Raw genomic sequence first — 15,567 nt, 5'->3', positions numbered from 1 at the left:
CAGTGATGCAGTCAATACGGCAGCTAAACATACCAATACCAGACGCGTGATTATGCAAGGAGCTGAAGCGGTTTCAACTGCAAGCTGAACAGCAAATACACTTCTTCTTCAGTTCTTCGGCAGAACGGTGGATCTAGGGGAGGCGCGCCATTTGGGTTCAGTGAGCCAAAAAAAAAAGGTTTGTGCTCCTCTAAAGACGAGTGCTCACCATGTTGCCGAGATGTAAACTACTCGATCACAGCTCGTGTTATTGTCTAAGACTTGGGGCGGCGGCCAGCGGTAGAAAAAAAAAAGTGACAGTGAGCCTGCCCATACAGAATTGGCACCTTGCTCTTGTTTACAGCGGCATGTCTCGAGATTCTCGGTTCCGCCGCGCAAGTGGACGGCACGCTGCGCTCACTCTCGGATCACACGCACAAAGCGGAGGTCGCCGATACTGGCGCCGGCAAGTGGAGCGCTTGCTTGCTTCCAAGTTCCAACGTGTCGAGCTACCAACGATCAAGCGACCAACCAGCTCTCCTCCCAATCGAGTTCCACGTCTCGACTCGCAGCTGCGCACGACCATCCGTGCGTGCGTCCCAAGTCCAAACCAACGGGCTCGCTGGAGAAACAAACTGGGGCGAGCAATTCCTCCACCACGGGGATGATGGCCGGAGAAGGAGAAGTCACGCGCCGTCCACTTGATCGTGGTTGCCGGAAAGCGCGAGCAAATGCAAATTTCTCCCCTTATATCCCGTTCCTGGCCATACAGATCGCCGCACCGAACGAAGGGAAAGAGGCAGTCAGGAAAATGCGGTCGCGACTGCGACCTCGCCGTCGCCGCCAGGCGCAGAGAGGCTGCAGCGCGGTGCGCGGGCGCGCCTACTCTTTTTCTTCCTTCTCCTCGGGCTCGCTGAGCTCCCGGCCCGCGCGCTGTGCTGGCGAGGCAGGGTATAGAAATCTAGCTGCATTATTGGTGGTGGCCGGGTGGTGGGGGTTGTCAGTGCCTGCCTGCGCGAGGAGAGGAGCACCGAGGCGGCCCAAGTGCGAGCGTGATGCATGGGTCCTCCTGCATGGAAGCTTCAGAAGCGAGCTCCCCCGGATACGAGCGGGGGCGCCGTGATCTGGCGCTCGTTTTCTGCTCTTCCTTCGGTGCAGATCTGGTGGTCGACGCTGGTGATAGGTTCTCTCAATGCCACTGGCAGCTGCACTTGCGATTTGTCTGCGTTCGGAGCAGTTTCCGAGCACTGGTTTGTGCACGAAAGAGGAAGACGACTTCGCGTTTTCGAACAGCTGCGCCAACTACTGCCTACTGATGTGCGAGCCACTTCCATGATGCGTTTCAGATCCCGTGTGCTTGTTTGATGCGAGCAGCATCAGATTCCATCACCAGATCCCACGTATAGCTAGCCCTCTCCTTTTTGGTAAAAAAAAAAAGAGACCACAGACCAACCAGGCTGCACAAGTAGATCAATAGCAGACACGACCACACTTGGGATTTTGGAACAAACGAGGAGCTAAAATGCCACACGATTTCGCGGGAAAAGCTGATACTGAAACGCACGTACTTCCAAATCGGAAACGAACGGCCAGGTCTCGTTGCGATCACGCTCCATCTTTCGCCTTTGCGCTCCTGGTGGGAGTAGTTTTTTTTAGCATGAATTATTGGGGGCCATTGCACACGGTTGTGGCCATGGAAAGATTCTTTTCTTTTGCACAGCACCTCCCATTTCCAGGTGCTGTCCCGTGCTTTGCTTTTGCTCCTCTCTGCATCATTCAGGTGCCGCGAATTAGAACAGCCTCTGGTATTTAGTAGGCTGCTAGCTAGGCTACAATTATTGCGGTTCTATAATCACAACCTCTGGATCTGATAGGGTTTGTGATCCCCCTACTGGAGTCTCTGATCGTCTCTTGTCGCTGCTCTTCCTTTTCTCTTGATAAGACTGGGCTTTTTCAGATTAGAAAATCAACTGCTCCTCGATGTGAGAGGATTTCGGTATCTGATATGCTGGTGCTATGGCTAGCAGGACTGTTCGTACCACGCTTGAGTTTCCTTGCAAGTATTTTTAAAGTGTTCGGATATATTATTACCCAACTCTGTAGTACTAACTCCTGACAGCTTCAAGGAAAAACTATGCTAATGATGTGTACGGTCGGTTTTGCTGTAATAGGAAAAGCACAAGAATATAGCAGCACTGAATTGCACATAAAACATTATAGTATATTTTGTTCAAACTTGAGCCGGTAACCTTTAATCTGGTAACATGATTAAGGAGTGCCCTAGCGTGCAAAAGCTCCAGAAATGATGGAGATCTGATGGAATCTCTGATGGTACTTTATCAGCAATTCAGTAAAGCTGATGGCCACCTGTCCACTCGGCCCTCTTCCTGATGTGGATCTTCTTAGATCCATGTAAACACACCTTCAGTCCTGTTTGCGTTTTGGTAAAATTGTCGAGAAAGTTCATGTAGTGACTTAGCAAAAAGAAGTGGCAAGAAAAGAGGAAGTTGCTTTTGGCTTGTTGTGAGTTATTAGTCCAGTACATCTCCTGATCCTGAAAAGGCTCAAAAGCACCTGACTTCAGTTCAGTCTTTCTTCCCCTCCTAAACCTCAAAGACAGAAGCCTAATTTCATGGCACCTCAAAGATGACCTGACAGTCTGACAGATGGTGAAGAGTAAACCAATAGACAATGGCCACGCATGTTACATTTTGAATCTTTCAGATGAGAAAGATGGGACCTTTCTGCTTTGCCTTAGTTTAGCGTCACTTTGAGCCTGCGTGTCAGGGGCAGCAATTACGGATGGTTAGGTTCCCATCGCCGTCCCCAAAAGCTCTGCTACCTCCTCTAGCCGTTTTGACAGATCCATGACCACAGTGAAGAAGCATTGAAGCCTAGGCTTTGATTCTTTTGGTTTTGGATGTACATGACCTCCAAACCATTGACAAACACGTGATAGATGATGCTAGCAGCAGGTCGATCGGTGGCGGCAGGCGGCAACAACTCGCGCGGCAACGCGTCAAAATAGGCTGGTGCGAGTGCCATCTTTTTTCTTGTGAGAAGTGGATGAAGGACGGGCCAAGTATCAAGTATGGAACCCAGCACGTTCTGAAAGATACGCTTAAGAAAGTGATACTGCTACTTTTCTGCATGCATCACCTGTTTCCCTTTTTCGTTTTAGCGTTTACTTTTCCGTAACCTTTTCATTTAGCAATTGCGCTAGAAATAATTCGTCGCTGATTAGCATCCAAGTAACCCAGTAGTTTCTCTTCTCTTTTTTTTTTGAGCGGGTAACCCAGTAGTTTCTGCATGGCTTTGCCTTTGCAGAAACGCTGAGGCCGGCGTGCCTGCAATCATGACAGTGTTTTGTTTGTGACCACAAATTCCTGCATGATTGCAAAGATGAGCCCTTAACCGCCTCTATTCTAAGATATCTGCCAGTAAGTGGTTTACTACGTCTCGCGAATTGCAGCGTGCCCCATGGAGCCTCTTGAGGTCAGGACCAAGCATGAACCTCATGGGTCAATCTGGCTCTTGGGGAGTCCAGCACGTAGCAGATCAGACGACGCATACAGCAGGTGCCGCCTCCATTGGAGCCTTCACCAACTGCCATGTTGGTAACTACTCACTTTTACCACGATTTCATTTTCACCCACCTCGTTCTGTCCATGCTCCATACGCTTAGAGCAGGTACAATAAGATCTATAAGATCTAGTCAGCTGGCTATAAGCCTTATTTTATTATATTTATGCTGAGGTGGAGGAGAGAAGAGAGAAGAGAGAGAAGGAGCTGGCTGTAAGATAGTAGCCAGCTCATAACTGGCTACAGCACAAATTCCCAGACTGAGGTGAGAGAATGAGAGTATGCAAGTGGGTCTAATATTAATTACGTAACACTCTTTTAGCCAATATAATAGCCAATCTATTATATTTGTTGACTACAATATTAACTTTAGATGACATAGCAAACTCTTGTAGTCGGCAGCGGGCTAAACTATTGTTCTTGGTCTTATCGTGCCGTGGAGAATCTTCTTGGCTCCGAAGGAAATTATCCTCGGCTCGGCTGCAAAAAAATGCCCTAAAAATAGGCTACTGGGCTAGTTCGGTCCGTCCATCGTGCATTCGTGCTTGGAATAAACTTTTACCTTGGCTGCAAAACGGTTTTTTAAAAAAAAGGGTTAAAAAATTAAATTCGAAAAAGGGTGCCGTTTTGAAAATTTTCGAAAAATGTGTACCTCCCGCCCGATCAACGGGCGGGAGGCGTGGTGCCGGAAACCTCCCGCCCACCCAACGGGCGGGAGGTTCCAAATTTTTTCCCAGACCCCTCCCGAGAGCCTCTTCGCGAATAAGAAAAGTTTCTTATTCGCGAAAAGACCCTTGATGCGGCCGCGGGGGCATCCCGCCCGCCCAACGGGCGGGAGGTCCAGGGCACGTACACTGCGGAGGGGCATCCCGCCTGTTGGGCCGACGGGAGGTTCCGCAGCCCCTATATAAGCCCTCTGCCCCCAAATTCCTATTTTATTCAGCAAAAATCAGAAAAAAAAAGCCCCTATATAAGCCCCCCTCCTCCCAAATTCCTATTTTATTCAACAAAAATTAGAAAAAAAAAGAAAGGGAGGAGAGGAAGCGGCGAAGCCCTGTTCACACGTCGGTTTGGAGGTATATTCTCGTTCTAGTCATATAATTACTTGAAAATAGCTATAATCTAGGAAATATTTTTTAGGGTAGTTATATTTTGAATAGTTTTTAGTATTTTCAATTGTTTTTAGAAATATTTCTTAGGGTAGTTATATTTTGAATAGTTTTTATTATAATTTATATTGTGAATAGTTTAGAATCTGGAAAATATAATCTAGGAATCGCTGAAACTTAGCGTCGCTGTGTATTAATATATAGTATAACTAGTTTATTAATAATTGACAGATATATCTTCCGAGAAGGGTAGTTTTAGTATATATTACGGAGAAGGAAATGTGATTTATGGGCCGAATGGGGTAGATGGGCTATACTCAACATGCGTGGTCGATGGGAGCTCCTGCACACGGTGGTTTGTTCAGTGTGCCGGACTGGGACGGCGGCTCCGTCAGTTTGTCGGAGTTGGAGGGCGGCGGCGCCGGGCCAGACATCATTGGCCCCTCCCAGACGTATGACGCTCCACCTCCACAGTCCCAAGATGACCCGTTCACGCCAGCGCCTCGTCCTCACCATGCTCCAGATGCACTCACGTACTCGGAGGGGCACATACGCCGACGGCCTAGGACTAGGGGAGGGAGGACCAAGAGAGCACGAGGACCGGGACAGGCGGAGTAGATACTCCTGATTCGGTGGACTCCTGATAAACTGTTTTTTTATCATACTATTTTATTTTTAATGGCTTGATGTATCGTACTATCGTAATATTTGGATTCTACGTTGCAAAATATTATCGCTTAACCATCTTCGTACAAGTTTTAGATACCGTAATCTTCTTCGTAAAATTGAACTAAAATTTTTTAAGTATACAAAAGAGTATGGCGAATAAATCTTGTATTTAAAAAGTATGAATTTTAAATAGTTTCTAAAATATAAATTCAAAAAAAATAGCACCTCCCGCCCGTTGGCTAGGCGGGATGCCTTAGGGGCCTCTTCGCGAATAAGAAAAGTTTCTTATTCGCGAAGAGGCTCTCGAGAGGGGCCTGAGAAAAAATTTGGAACCTCCCGCCCGTTGGATGGGCGGGATGTTTCCGGCCCCACGCCTCCCGCCCGTTCAACGGGCGGGAGGTACCCATTTTTCAAAAATTTCCAAAATGGCACCCCTTTTTCGAATTTAATTTTTTAACTCTTTTTTCAAAAAAAATCCTGCAAAACGGGCATTCATTTTGACGCTTTTCTGCTAGCCCTGGGCCGTGGAATGCGGGATCTGGTGGGCTTCCAGTTGCGGCTTGCGGGCTGGTGCGCGAGACTGGGCCGTGGAATGCGGGATCTGGTGGGCTTCTTGTGCTGGGCACGCCAACCTAGCCCATTACAAAGCAACGGCTTGAGATCGTTCCACAGTTCACCTTCCTTTTTTTTCTTTCGCTTGTCATATACTAGTACTCTGGTAGCACCTTGGCAAATGGCGGAATGGCAATGTCAACATTTTCGACTGCACGGCTGCACCAGACATAATAGCAAGCACTGTGGCATGCACCATCGTTTTCGAGAGGCAAAATGAAGCAATGTTCACAGCAATATCAAGCTCACGAAATCAAAGGGAGCTCAACACGCGAGCGCGCGCGCGCGCGAGAGAGAGAGAGAGAGCAGCAGCATTGTAACACCGCATTCTAGTTCGATGGAGGCAACTTGATACGCATAAGTTGTAATTTTAACGGAACTTAACAGAATACGCTGTTCTGGTTCACCACAGCGCAGAGAGAGAGAGAGAGAGAGAGAGAGAGAGAGAGAGAGAGAGAGAGAGGCTTCAAGTTGGTGAAGCACGCGCTAGTTGGTAAAACTTAAAACGAAAGGCAACGGGTTCCATCCACCCAAGATCAGTGCAGCATCTCTCGCTCGACCTCAGCCCCGATCACTGTCTCCCTCCCAGATCAGCGGCCTCCGGACTGGAGGCCGAAGAAGTCGTAGAAGGGCACCGCGGGCGCGTCGCCGTTCGAGTCCGGGCTCCCCGGGCTCTCGGACTCCCCCGAGAACGAAGCGGACGCCGTCGACGCCGGCGTGCCGGCGGCGGTGGGGGGGCGCCCTTTGTCGGGCAGCAGGAAGGTGGGCTGCAGCGGGAACAGCTGCAGCGTCTCGCGGCTGGGGCCCCCGGCGTCCGCCGCCGGGAGGTGGACCACGTGCAGCGGGGCGTTGCCCGGTGCCGCGGCGGCCTGGTACGCGGCGCCGCCCGGGTGGCTCGGCGGCTGCTGGTGCTGCATCGCCGCGGCAGGGATCATCTTGTCCTGGGCGACCGCCATCCTCGGGTACATGACTGGCCACGGCTGCTGCTGCTGCTGCTCCTGCACCGTGTGGTAGTAGGCAGCGTTCGCCGCGGGCGCCTGCGGAGCTGCCATGTAGAATGGAGCCCTGTACATCACTGCAGCAAAGCGGCACGTCGGTCCACCCGACAACAGATTAGCAAACATGTTAATCCTTGCCGTTTAAAAGAAATGGCATGGCGTGCTACACGAAATCTGATCGGTACCAGTAAAAATCTGAAAAAAGAAGGAATTAATTGCTGCCATTTTAAAGCAACGCGATCCTACACGAAATCATTCGAGGTGATGAACAGAACAGAACAGACTAGACGCAACCAGACGCGCAGATACACAATCACTTCTTTTACGGGGAAATGCATGCTGGCCATTACGGGTTTCGCTGACAGGCATCGATGGGTTGGGAAAGGGAGCAGCCACGGAGAATGATGTGGAAGGCCGTGTCTGGCCGCTTCGGTGGCCGCCGCTGCGCCTGCGCGGCCAGGGACGCCTTCAATTCCTTCAAACCTGGGGCAAGCATGCGCAGCACGGGCGAGGGGACACGGGATGGAAAGGAGCTAGCTACAAAAGGGTAGCAGCAGCGGAAGCTACCATAGGCAGGCCGGCAACGTTAAATCGCGTGACCATGAGTCCTTGACTACGAGGGTTTCGCCCTGTGCTCCACTGACCACACACTGCTCGGATCGCGAGGAGAAACTAAGGGACAGGTCCTACGAGTACGAGAGAGGGGGGAAGAGGAAACAAGCATGCAAGAGAACACCAGCGGGAGGCTGGAACGTTAACATCGTGAGCATACAGGCGCACAGTTCGTCACAGGTCACGCGCACGCCTGCTGTGTATCGTGAGCACAAGAGGCGAGCGCGTGTGCGTGCAACGCGTGCACGTACACCGTGGATCAGCACACGATAGAGTGAAAGGCATGTACAGTGGCTAGTAGACCTTTTTGTTCGCATCGTTGCCCTGCAGCACCCGTGGGCCCACACAGCAGGAGCATGCACGTCAATTGCCCGGTGTGTCATGTCATGCGACCCACGCAGGCTCACAAAACCTTTGACAAGGAAAGAGCCAGAAAAGGACTGCTGTTGGTGTAAGCATGGTACGAAGCAGTGGAACGCCACCACGTCAGCGTTGACCCCCCCACTCTCGCGTGAAAGCCATGAATCGGGCATGAAAGAAATGGCAAGCCTTTAATCCTATCCCGATGCTAAACTCGATGGGTAAAAAGCTACTAGGAGGACTCACGAACATTCAGGCAATAATCGAATAGATCGATCGATCGGATCGAGATGTACGACGCGAGCAAGTACAAGGAAGTGCAGAGATCAATCATGAGGCGATGAAGATGTGTGTGGCACGTACCATGCGTGCCACCGTTGCTGGTGTTGCATGCAGCGGCGGCGGCGGCGGCGGCGGCCGCGGGTGAGGGGGCCATCGTCATCGCCGGCGCGGCCGGGACGGGGAGGCGGCCGTGAGGGTACGGCGGGCCGGGGGGGCTGACGAGAACGGGCAGCGGCGGCGGGCGGCGGAGGAGCCTGGTGAAGTAGGCGAAGCTGTCCTGCTTCTGCTTCTGGCGCTGGCGGGCCTTGTGGTTCTGGAACCAGTAGAAGACGTTCTTGCCCTCGATGTGGCCGTGCTCCCGCAGCCGGGCCGTGATCTGCTTGATCTGCTCCGCGCTGGGGGTGCGCAGGCCGTGCTCGTACAGCCCCTCCAGCACCGCCACCTGCTCCTTGGTCGGGTTCCACCTCGAGTTCGCCAGCGCCGCCGCCGCGGCGGAGGCCGGGGACAGCGGCGGCGAGAGCGGCGCGCCCGCGCCGCCGGGGCCCTCCAGGCCGAGGGCGCCGCCGCCGCCTTGCTGTGGCGCCTCCATCTCCAGGGATCTCTCTCTCACTGTCTCTCTAGACCTGCCGGCTCTCGGGGAGGAGGAGGAGTGTGCGCGGCCGCGCTGCGTGGGGTGTGCTGGGGGTTTTAAAGCGTGCATGAGAGTATGAGAGCGCGAGGGGAGGGTGTGCCGGAGCGCGTGCTCGTGCGCTGTAACGGCACCCGCGTTTCGGTGTGGGCTGTCGCCTTGCAGGTCAAAGCCGGTGGGGCCGGGAGCCCTCTCGTGTGCCGGCGTGCAGCCATGTCGCGATAAGCACTGGCGGCACGCCCATCAGGCGCGTACTCGCCCCGGCCGGCCGCTACGCCCTGTGCGTGGGCGGTGACGCACGCAGCGGCGATCCGGGGGTGTCGTGTGACCGGCTGGCGGTGCACGGAACGGAAGCGTGCACGCCGCCGCGCGCGGCCAGCCACCACCGGCCGAGCGGAGCGTACACGTTTCCCAGCTTTTAACTGGTAACCCTAGCCTGCCAGCAAGGAGAGGATGTGTAACGGTGCACGGGGCAGGCGTGGCCCGTGTCGATCGGTTCCCGACGAACTTCCCGTCGTGAAATGAGCAGTGATGGGGCGTGTGCGTGTGTGTGTTTGTGGCTCGACTGGCCTCGAGCCCTCGATGCGCGGGCACTGAAAACAATGGCAGCCGGCCGGCCGGGGTGGCTGCGCATGCACGCGCCGGAGCGTCTGCCTTGGACGGGGGGAGACGGAGACGGCGGCGAGTGTCGTGCTCGATGGCTCGACGCGCCGCGCGCGCCTCGGGAATGAAAGGAAATTCTTTGCTTGTGCCAGCGCCGGGCGTTTCGCTTGTACGGGGACTTCGCGTGCCCGGCCAGTTTTGGCAAAGGGATCGTGGTAGCTAGTATGAATCGCATCAGGCACCAGGACGTGCGCCAGTTTTGTGTATGGATCGCTCGCGCTAGCCAGCATGCTGCTGGCGCTGTACAGCTTTTGCTAAATAAGAGCTGACTGGTGTGCGTTGTTCCGTCGCATTCCTTTTTAACCGTAACGTATTTGCAGTGCACGGTAGAGATCGAGATATGTGTTTCAAACAAAAAAAAGACATGGGCTTATGTTCGATGGCCTGGACGCTAGCTGTTCCTCGCTCGTCGACTGAAACCTATGGTTTTGCTACAACTGTGACGCTTGATTATGAATCAAGACCATACATAATATAATAATACATCCTTGTGAACAGTGGCGGATGCAGCAAATCATTTTTTTTTGGAGGGGGGGGGGGTGAGCTCCTTCTTCCTTCTCTATCTCTCAATTTTTCTTCTTTCCTCTCTCTTATCCTTCCGATATCTCTGTTGGTGCAGCAGCTCCAGAGGGGCTCTAGCCCCCTGGGTCCGCCCCTGCTTGTGAAGACTCTTACGGTTCCCGCAAAATACTTCGATCTGAATGTGATCAAGACTACATTTACCTATTAAGAACAAGAGCAACCCAACTTTGTACTAATCTTTGATGCATCCTGGGTATGATGACTATTGAAACAACGGTAGCTCCACGTAACGGGTTTCACACGAATAATGATCCGTGAAAGATTAGAGCTTAATACTTCTCCAATGTGTCGTTCGACTAGTATGCTATATGTTGATGGGGGCGTAAGTTTTAAAGACAATTTAGTCTCACCACTTAGAAAAACTAGGTCTCCAACTCTACTTGACCTTCCTACGAAACTCTAGTTAGCCACGTGGTGCTAGTATCCTGGCGCAAGGATGATCCATCCTCCTTAGATCCGGGTCGGCGGGCAAGAGGGCAGCTGCCTAGGAACCCCAATTCCGGAGGCCTCCACTTTTACACATTTCTAGTGTATAGATTATAAAGTTTAACAATATTACTACAAAGACTCAACTAACGGTATAGCACACATGACCTTTCTCACAAATATGGTTAAATTGTCGTTTCTTATATGGTTTCTATTAAAAAAAGGTTTACATGTGCGGCATGTTTTTTTTTGAAAAAGAGTCAGCCAGCTTTTATGGAAAAGTATAAGAGTTAGATACCGACGCTATATTGTCGAGTTATCGGTTACACACTAAAACTGAAAAAAAGACGAGGGTACGGCCTCACCAAGCTACCAAAAAGGAACCCCTGCACCGATCCATACACAAAGAAAAATGATCCGCAAAAGCCAACAACTTGAACAGAAACAACTAACATCAATGTTCGCAGAAAAGATGGAAATATCTTTCATGGAAGTTTGTCCTTTATATATTAAAAAATACTTCCACCCACGCTACCAAAATTTTGAAATCATGCAGCAATTTGGAGTCAGAATTCTCAACAAATGTGAAAGATAATTTTTTGAGCATGATTTCAAATTGTGGTCTTATTAGAGTGTCTTATCTATCATCTTGATGAAAGAACTCCAAAGGATTTGAAATATTTTCCTGCATTCCAAAAAAGGGCTTGAACTACTTTGTAAAAGACTCCCTTGGAGTATAACCATAGATATTTAGTCTATTTGATGGCAAACATGCAATTCTAGAAAAGTTTTCTAATACTTTCACCACTCCGAGACAGGTGACCTTGGAAACTCTTCTTCCGCTGTTAACCCATCATAAAGATCCCATCCTCTCGTATTGATCGTGTCTGCACGCTGTACGCATGGTAATCAGCTTAGAAACAGTGAAACAGAGGAGCAGGGACAAGCAGCCGATTTACACCGGGGCAGAGCCAAGGCGACGCCCATGGCTTTAACCCCCGTAGCCGTAGGGGCAGAGCTAGCTCGGCAGGCTGCCATAGGCAGGGATCGAAACGGCAAGGCGCATCGGGAAACGGAGACGCGCCACAGATTGGGAGTAAACGCGACCCCTCGCGTCGCATTGCCATTGCATGCCCTGTGTTTTGCTGGGGACATGCATGCGCGGCGAGGCAGACCAGACGGGGTTCGGCAGGCGGATATTGAGAATCTCGCTTCGCGTTTCCCCGTAATCTGAGCGAGGGGAGCCGGGAGGACGCCGCGCCGCGCCATGCCATTTACTCCTCAGAACTCGCAAGCCGCGGCCGTGGCCGCTGCAAAATGTCGCTTGCCGCGTTGGGAAGTGCCATGGCGTGGGCGTGCCCTAGCCTTGCCGTAGAGGGCTAGAGGCTACCCGCGCCTACGCCAATCGCCACCGGGCAGCGAAAATTTCTGTGCGCAATGCATCGCACCGATCTGACCGGAGAGGGCATGGATTGGATTGACTTTTTTGCTCAGGGTCACGGCAAGATCCGAGCAAAAGATTTGCTGGTTTGCGGCGAGGAACGGAGGGAAGGATCGGATCGCCCTCGCCGACCCGAATTGAAAACGCTGCCTGCGCTGCGTGCCTGCCTGCCCCGGTTGGGAAACGCGACGCCGTGTGATTAGGCGGGCGTGAACAGCACGGGCCAGGTAAACAGGCGAGCCATTCGCCTGCAGCTCAGGAGTAGTATGCGACAGGAACAGTAAGATCCAAAGCCCGTGTGCTAGACGACGGTGGGAGGCGACATGACAGGATAGAGGCGTCCGGGTCAACACCCTAAAATTCCGGACACGCGTGCAGCGAGCGCCGATGGTGCGTGTGCCGCGGCCGGCCCGTGGCCAGGAACGGCTCGGTCGGATCAAACAACACAGTGGAACAGGGGGGCCTCTTGGGGCAGACATTCTGAATGGGTGAGAGGAGGGACACGAGAAGCGTACGTACAACCAAGTTTTCAGGGTCCGTATTTAAATTTTGAATATCCAAAACCACGTAACTTCCAGAGTGGCACCTCTCCCAGTCTCAGCTCAAATTTTGGTCCAGATCATCAAGCCCTTGGTCCACCTAAACCCATACAAATTGGGCCTGGGGACATGGGAATTCGATTTTGCCCCAACAGTTTGGGGGATGATTTTGCGCGAACTGGGCCTCGGGGCATAGGACACGATCACATTCATATGCAACCACGGCCCACGGCTAGGCCACAGGAAAGAGCAGTTAGCGTGAGTAATCTGAGCAGGCAAACAATATCAATCCCAAGCAGGCTTCACTAATACAAGCAATTAAGCAAACCAAACATGACCCTATTGCATTGCTTGAACAGTCATGAGTCAGCCTAGGTTGAGTTCGATCCCGGCCAACCTTAGGCCAAGAAACCAACCACAAGTCTAGCACATACGTGTATGAAAACCACTTAGTACTAGTGACAGACATCTAAGCGATCCGCACAAACATGACCAAGCGGCACCACAAGATGATTCAGCAGTTAGCCAACCAACAAGTGCCACATTGCAACAGGCAAATGGGTGGCCGGTAAATTCCAACCAATTTGGCATGCACGAGCAATAGAATAAACTGAAATTCCACCAAACTGATATGAGCACTCAACAAATAATCCTTGTGGCGATAATAGTTTCTGATTCATAGGTACACTCAGAACAAGCCTGGGTTGTTCTAGAGGCCAAAACAGTTGCCGAAGCTAGAAAATTTCTATTCGCTGGGACTAAAGAAGCACGTAACAAAGGATTCCACAGGTTCATGATTGTGCAAAATCTATTTCTTCTTGTCCGCAACACCACCAGACCTGCAAACCATTAGAAGAGGTTCAACTTATTTATGTCCATTGAGAAAATGGAAAGAATCTTGAGAATCTTCATATTTCCAATCGCAAAATTCAGCAGCATTCAATAATTAAGTATAAAAGAGCCAATAACAAGTAAACAAGCCAGTACAGCTGTATGCATATCCCCTTGTTACTGCAATATGGAAATCTAACCATTGCATGAAAAGCAAATGTGTTTAGTCACCACAGCACCAGAAACAAAATAAACTTAATCACTTCACTTTGCTTTACATAAAAACATTTACTGAAAAATAATTGGTGGAAACAACTGAAATTGAAAGTTCAAACATAAATCTGTGGTTAGTCAGCTATCAGCTTGAATGCCATGGCATGCTCAGTCTTATATATTGGTATTGCCTACAGAACATGTCACTGGTGTGCTACCTAAAAAGTGCTAAACAATTCATCGGAGACTCATGACACAACAGAATGAAATAGAAGCACAGTATAAAATGGCAAAGAGAATGTGCCGCACCTCATCTTCCTAATGACACCAGCCATCTCCTCTCTCTTCTTCTTTGCTCTCTTGTGAGTACCAAGCTTTCTCTTGGCCACCTTAAGTGCACGCTTGTCCTTCCCAACCTTCAGAAGCTCAGTGATACGTTTCTCATAGGGGGCAAATCCAGCAACCTCCCTAATCAAGCTTCTGACGAAAGACACCCTCTTAGTAGCTTTCTGAAATAATTGGACCAAGACAAATGTATAAGAACAGGATGCAAAACAAATAAAAACAGGAAGAAGTCTTTAACAGCACATAGGAGAATAAAACAGCAAGGCCTCAAAAATTTCATCAAAATAGCATCAACTGAAGCAGTAAGGTGCATTCAGCGAGATGTTTTAGAAACAAAACCAAAATGAGATTTAGCTTGAACATTATGTCTCACCAATAGATATCTGCCTCCAGGACTAGCAACTTGAAGTAATAAAATCCCTAGATTGCCAAAGGTGAGATGAGGCATGAAAATCAATATATGGTGGGTCTGCTTGTTACTGTACAACAATGCTGATATCTTTTCCACAAGTCTAGAAATGTTTCAAACCCATAGCTTTATCATGCCTAAAGCAACACATGTATTAGACCAACAAATTCTGATCATTAAACAGTATACTCGCATTATGCCTCAGTTGTATAGCCCATAATGGTAAGCTAAGGTTTTTGTTGTTCTTCTGTCATGTGTCAAAGACAATGAACTGAAAAGATGCATTTAGTGAGAAGTTTTAGAAACAAAATCAAAATGTGATTAAGCTTCCACGTTATGTCTCACCGATTTAATATCTGCCTCCAGGACTAGCAACTTGGAGTAATGAAACCTCCAGATTGCCAAAGGTGAGATGAGGCATGATGATCAACAAACACAAACAGCAAAACTGTTTTCAAAAAGGAGGATTACTTGTAACAGTAAGGTAATCTTATATCTTTTCATTTATCCACAAAAGCAACACTCCCATTTGACCTAACGATTGATCACACAATGCACACTGACATAACAGCTCAAAATCTAACCATTGATGTTAGGCCTACAGTAACATTCGCTTCAAACGAGCAAAACCAAGTAAATCGCTATGATACGTACTCAACCAAATCAAACGTAAAAGCCACAGTAATAACGGGTAATTCAACACAGATCTACACAAGCGAAAGTAGTGAGAGATCGGAACTTTAGGAGCGGAGATTCTTACTCCCTTGCGGTCGGACGGACGAAGCGGCAGCTCGCGCTTGGTGACGATGTGCCCCTTGTTGATGCCGACGAAGAGACCTGACTTGGCCAGCGTCGGCGCCATGGCCGCCTTCGCGCTCGCTCCGCTGACCTGCAACGAACGCGATGGAACAAACCAAATCAGACGAGGTGAGAGATTTGTAGTTTTGGAATGGGACTTGGGATGGGAGGCGGCGCTAGATGAGGAAACCTTGAATGGGTGCGAGCAAGCAAAACCCTACGCCGCCGGCTGAGTCCGTCGAGAAATCCTAGGGCAAGAGGGGTGGTGTTATATATGCGCGCAACCTTGCGGTGAGATTTCATCTTGGGGCAATAATGGGCCAGACCGGGCTTGGTGGGCTCGTTTCGCATATGCCCATGTTGGCATGTTGCTTTTTTTGCTTGAACTTTCCTTTGTGGAGATTTGTCTTTTCCAAAAAGATTTTATTTCTTTGAAACAGAGTCTAGGGGCAACCATCAGTTAGGAATTCATACACTTTCATTCAACTC

At 50.3% G+C, this 15,567-nt stretch overlaps 2 protein-coding genes across 2 annotated transcripts; both read right to left on the bottom strand.

Moving 5' to 3' along the window:
* Positions 1-6,541: 6,541 nt before the first annotated feature.
* Positions 6,542-8,792, bottom strand: LOC112891701 (WUSCHEL-related homeobox 5-like). Its single transcript, XM_025958628.1, has 2 exons — positions 8,285-8,792; positions 6,542-7,026 (listed from the first exon to the last, which is right to left on the bottom strand). The coding sequence occupies exons 1-2, from the start codon at positions 8,790-8,792 to the stop codon at positions 6,542-6,544; spliced, it is 993 nt and encodes a 330-aa protein (XP_025814413.1).
* Positions 8,793-13,083: 4,291 nt separating this feature from the next.
* Positions 13,084-15,327, bottom strand: LOC112893836 (60S ribosomal protein L36-3). The gene is made up of 4 exons (XM_025961339.1): positions 15,269-15,327; positions 15,041-15,169; positions 13,836-14,035; positions 13,084-13,321 (listed from the first exon to the last, which is right to left on the bottom strand). The coding sequence occupies exons 2-4, from the start codon at positions 15,140-15,142 to the stop codon at positions 13,291-13,293; spliced, it is 333 nt and encodes a 110-aa protein (XP_025817124.1). The 5' UTR covers positions 15,143-15,169; positions 15,269-15,327; the 3' UTR covers positions 13,084-13,290.
* Positions 15,328-15,567: the final 240 nt, after the last annotated feature.

The sequence above is a fragment of the Panicum hallii genome, chromosome 5, assembly GCF_002211085.1.
Source record: "Panicum hallii strain FIL2 chromosome 5, PHallii_v3.1, whole genome shotgun sequence".
Classification (NCBI taxonomy): domain Eukaryota; kingdom Viridiplantae; phylum Streptophyta; class Magnoliopsida; order Poales; family Poaceae; genus Panicum; species Panicum hallii.
This window is presented reverse-complemented; position numbering and strand designations above follow the sequence as displayed.

What these genes read in the sequence shown, in the direction of transcription:
- LOC112891701 (XM_025958628.1), bottom strand. Translation starts at nt 8,792, where the DNA reads ATGGAGGCGCCACAGCAAGGCGGCGGCGGCGCCCTCGGCCTGGAGGGC. An exon ending in CAGCAACGGTGGCACGCATG is followed by an intron (nt 7,027 to 8,284) that starts GTACGTGCCACA and finishes GCTTTGCTGCAG; the next exon opens with TGATGTACAGGGCTCCATTC.
- LOC112893836 (XM_025961339.1), bottom strand. Translation starts at nt 15,142, where the DNA reads ATGGCGCCGACGCTGGCCAAGTCAGGTCTCTTCGTCGGCATCAACAAG. An exon ending in GTCCGTCCGACCGCAAGGGA is followed by an intron (nt 14,036 to 15,040) that starts GTAAGAATCTCC and finishes CAATTATTTCAG; the next exon opens with AAAGCTACTAAGAGGGTGTC. An exon ending in GGTGTCATTAGGAAGATGAG is followed by an intron (nt 13,322 to 13,835) that starts GTGCGGCACATT and finishes AATGGTTTGCAG; the next exon opens with GTCTGGTGGTGTTGCGGACA.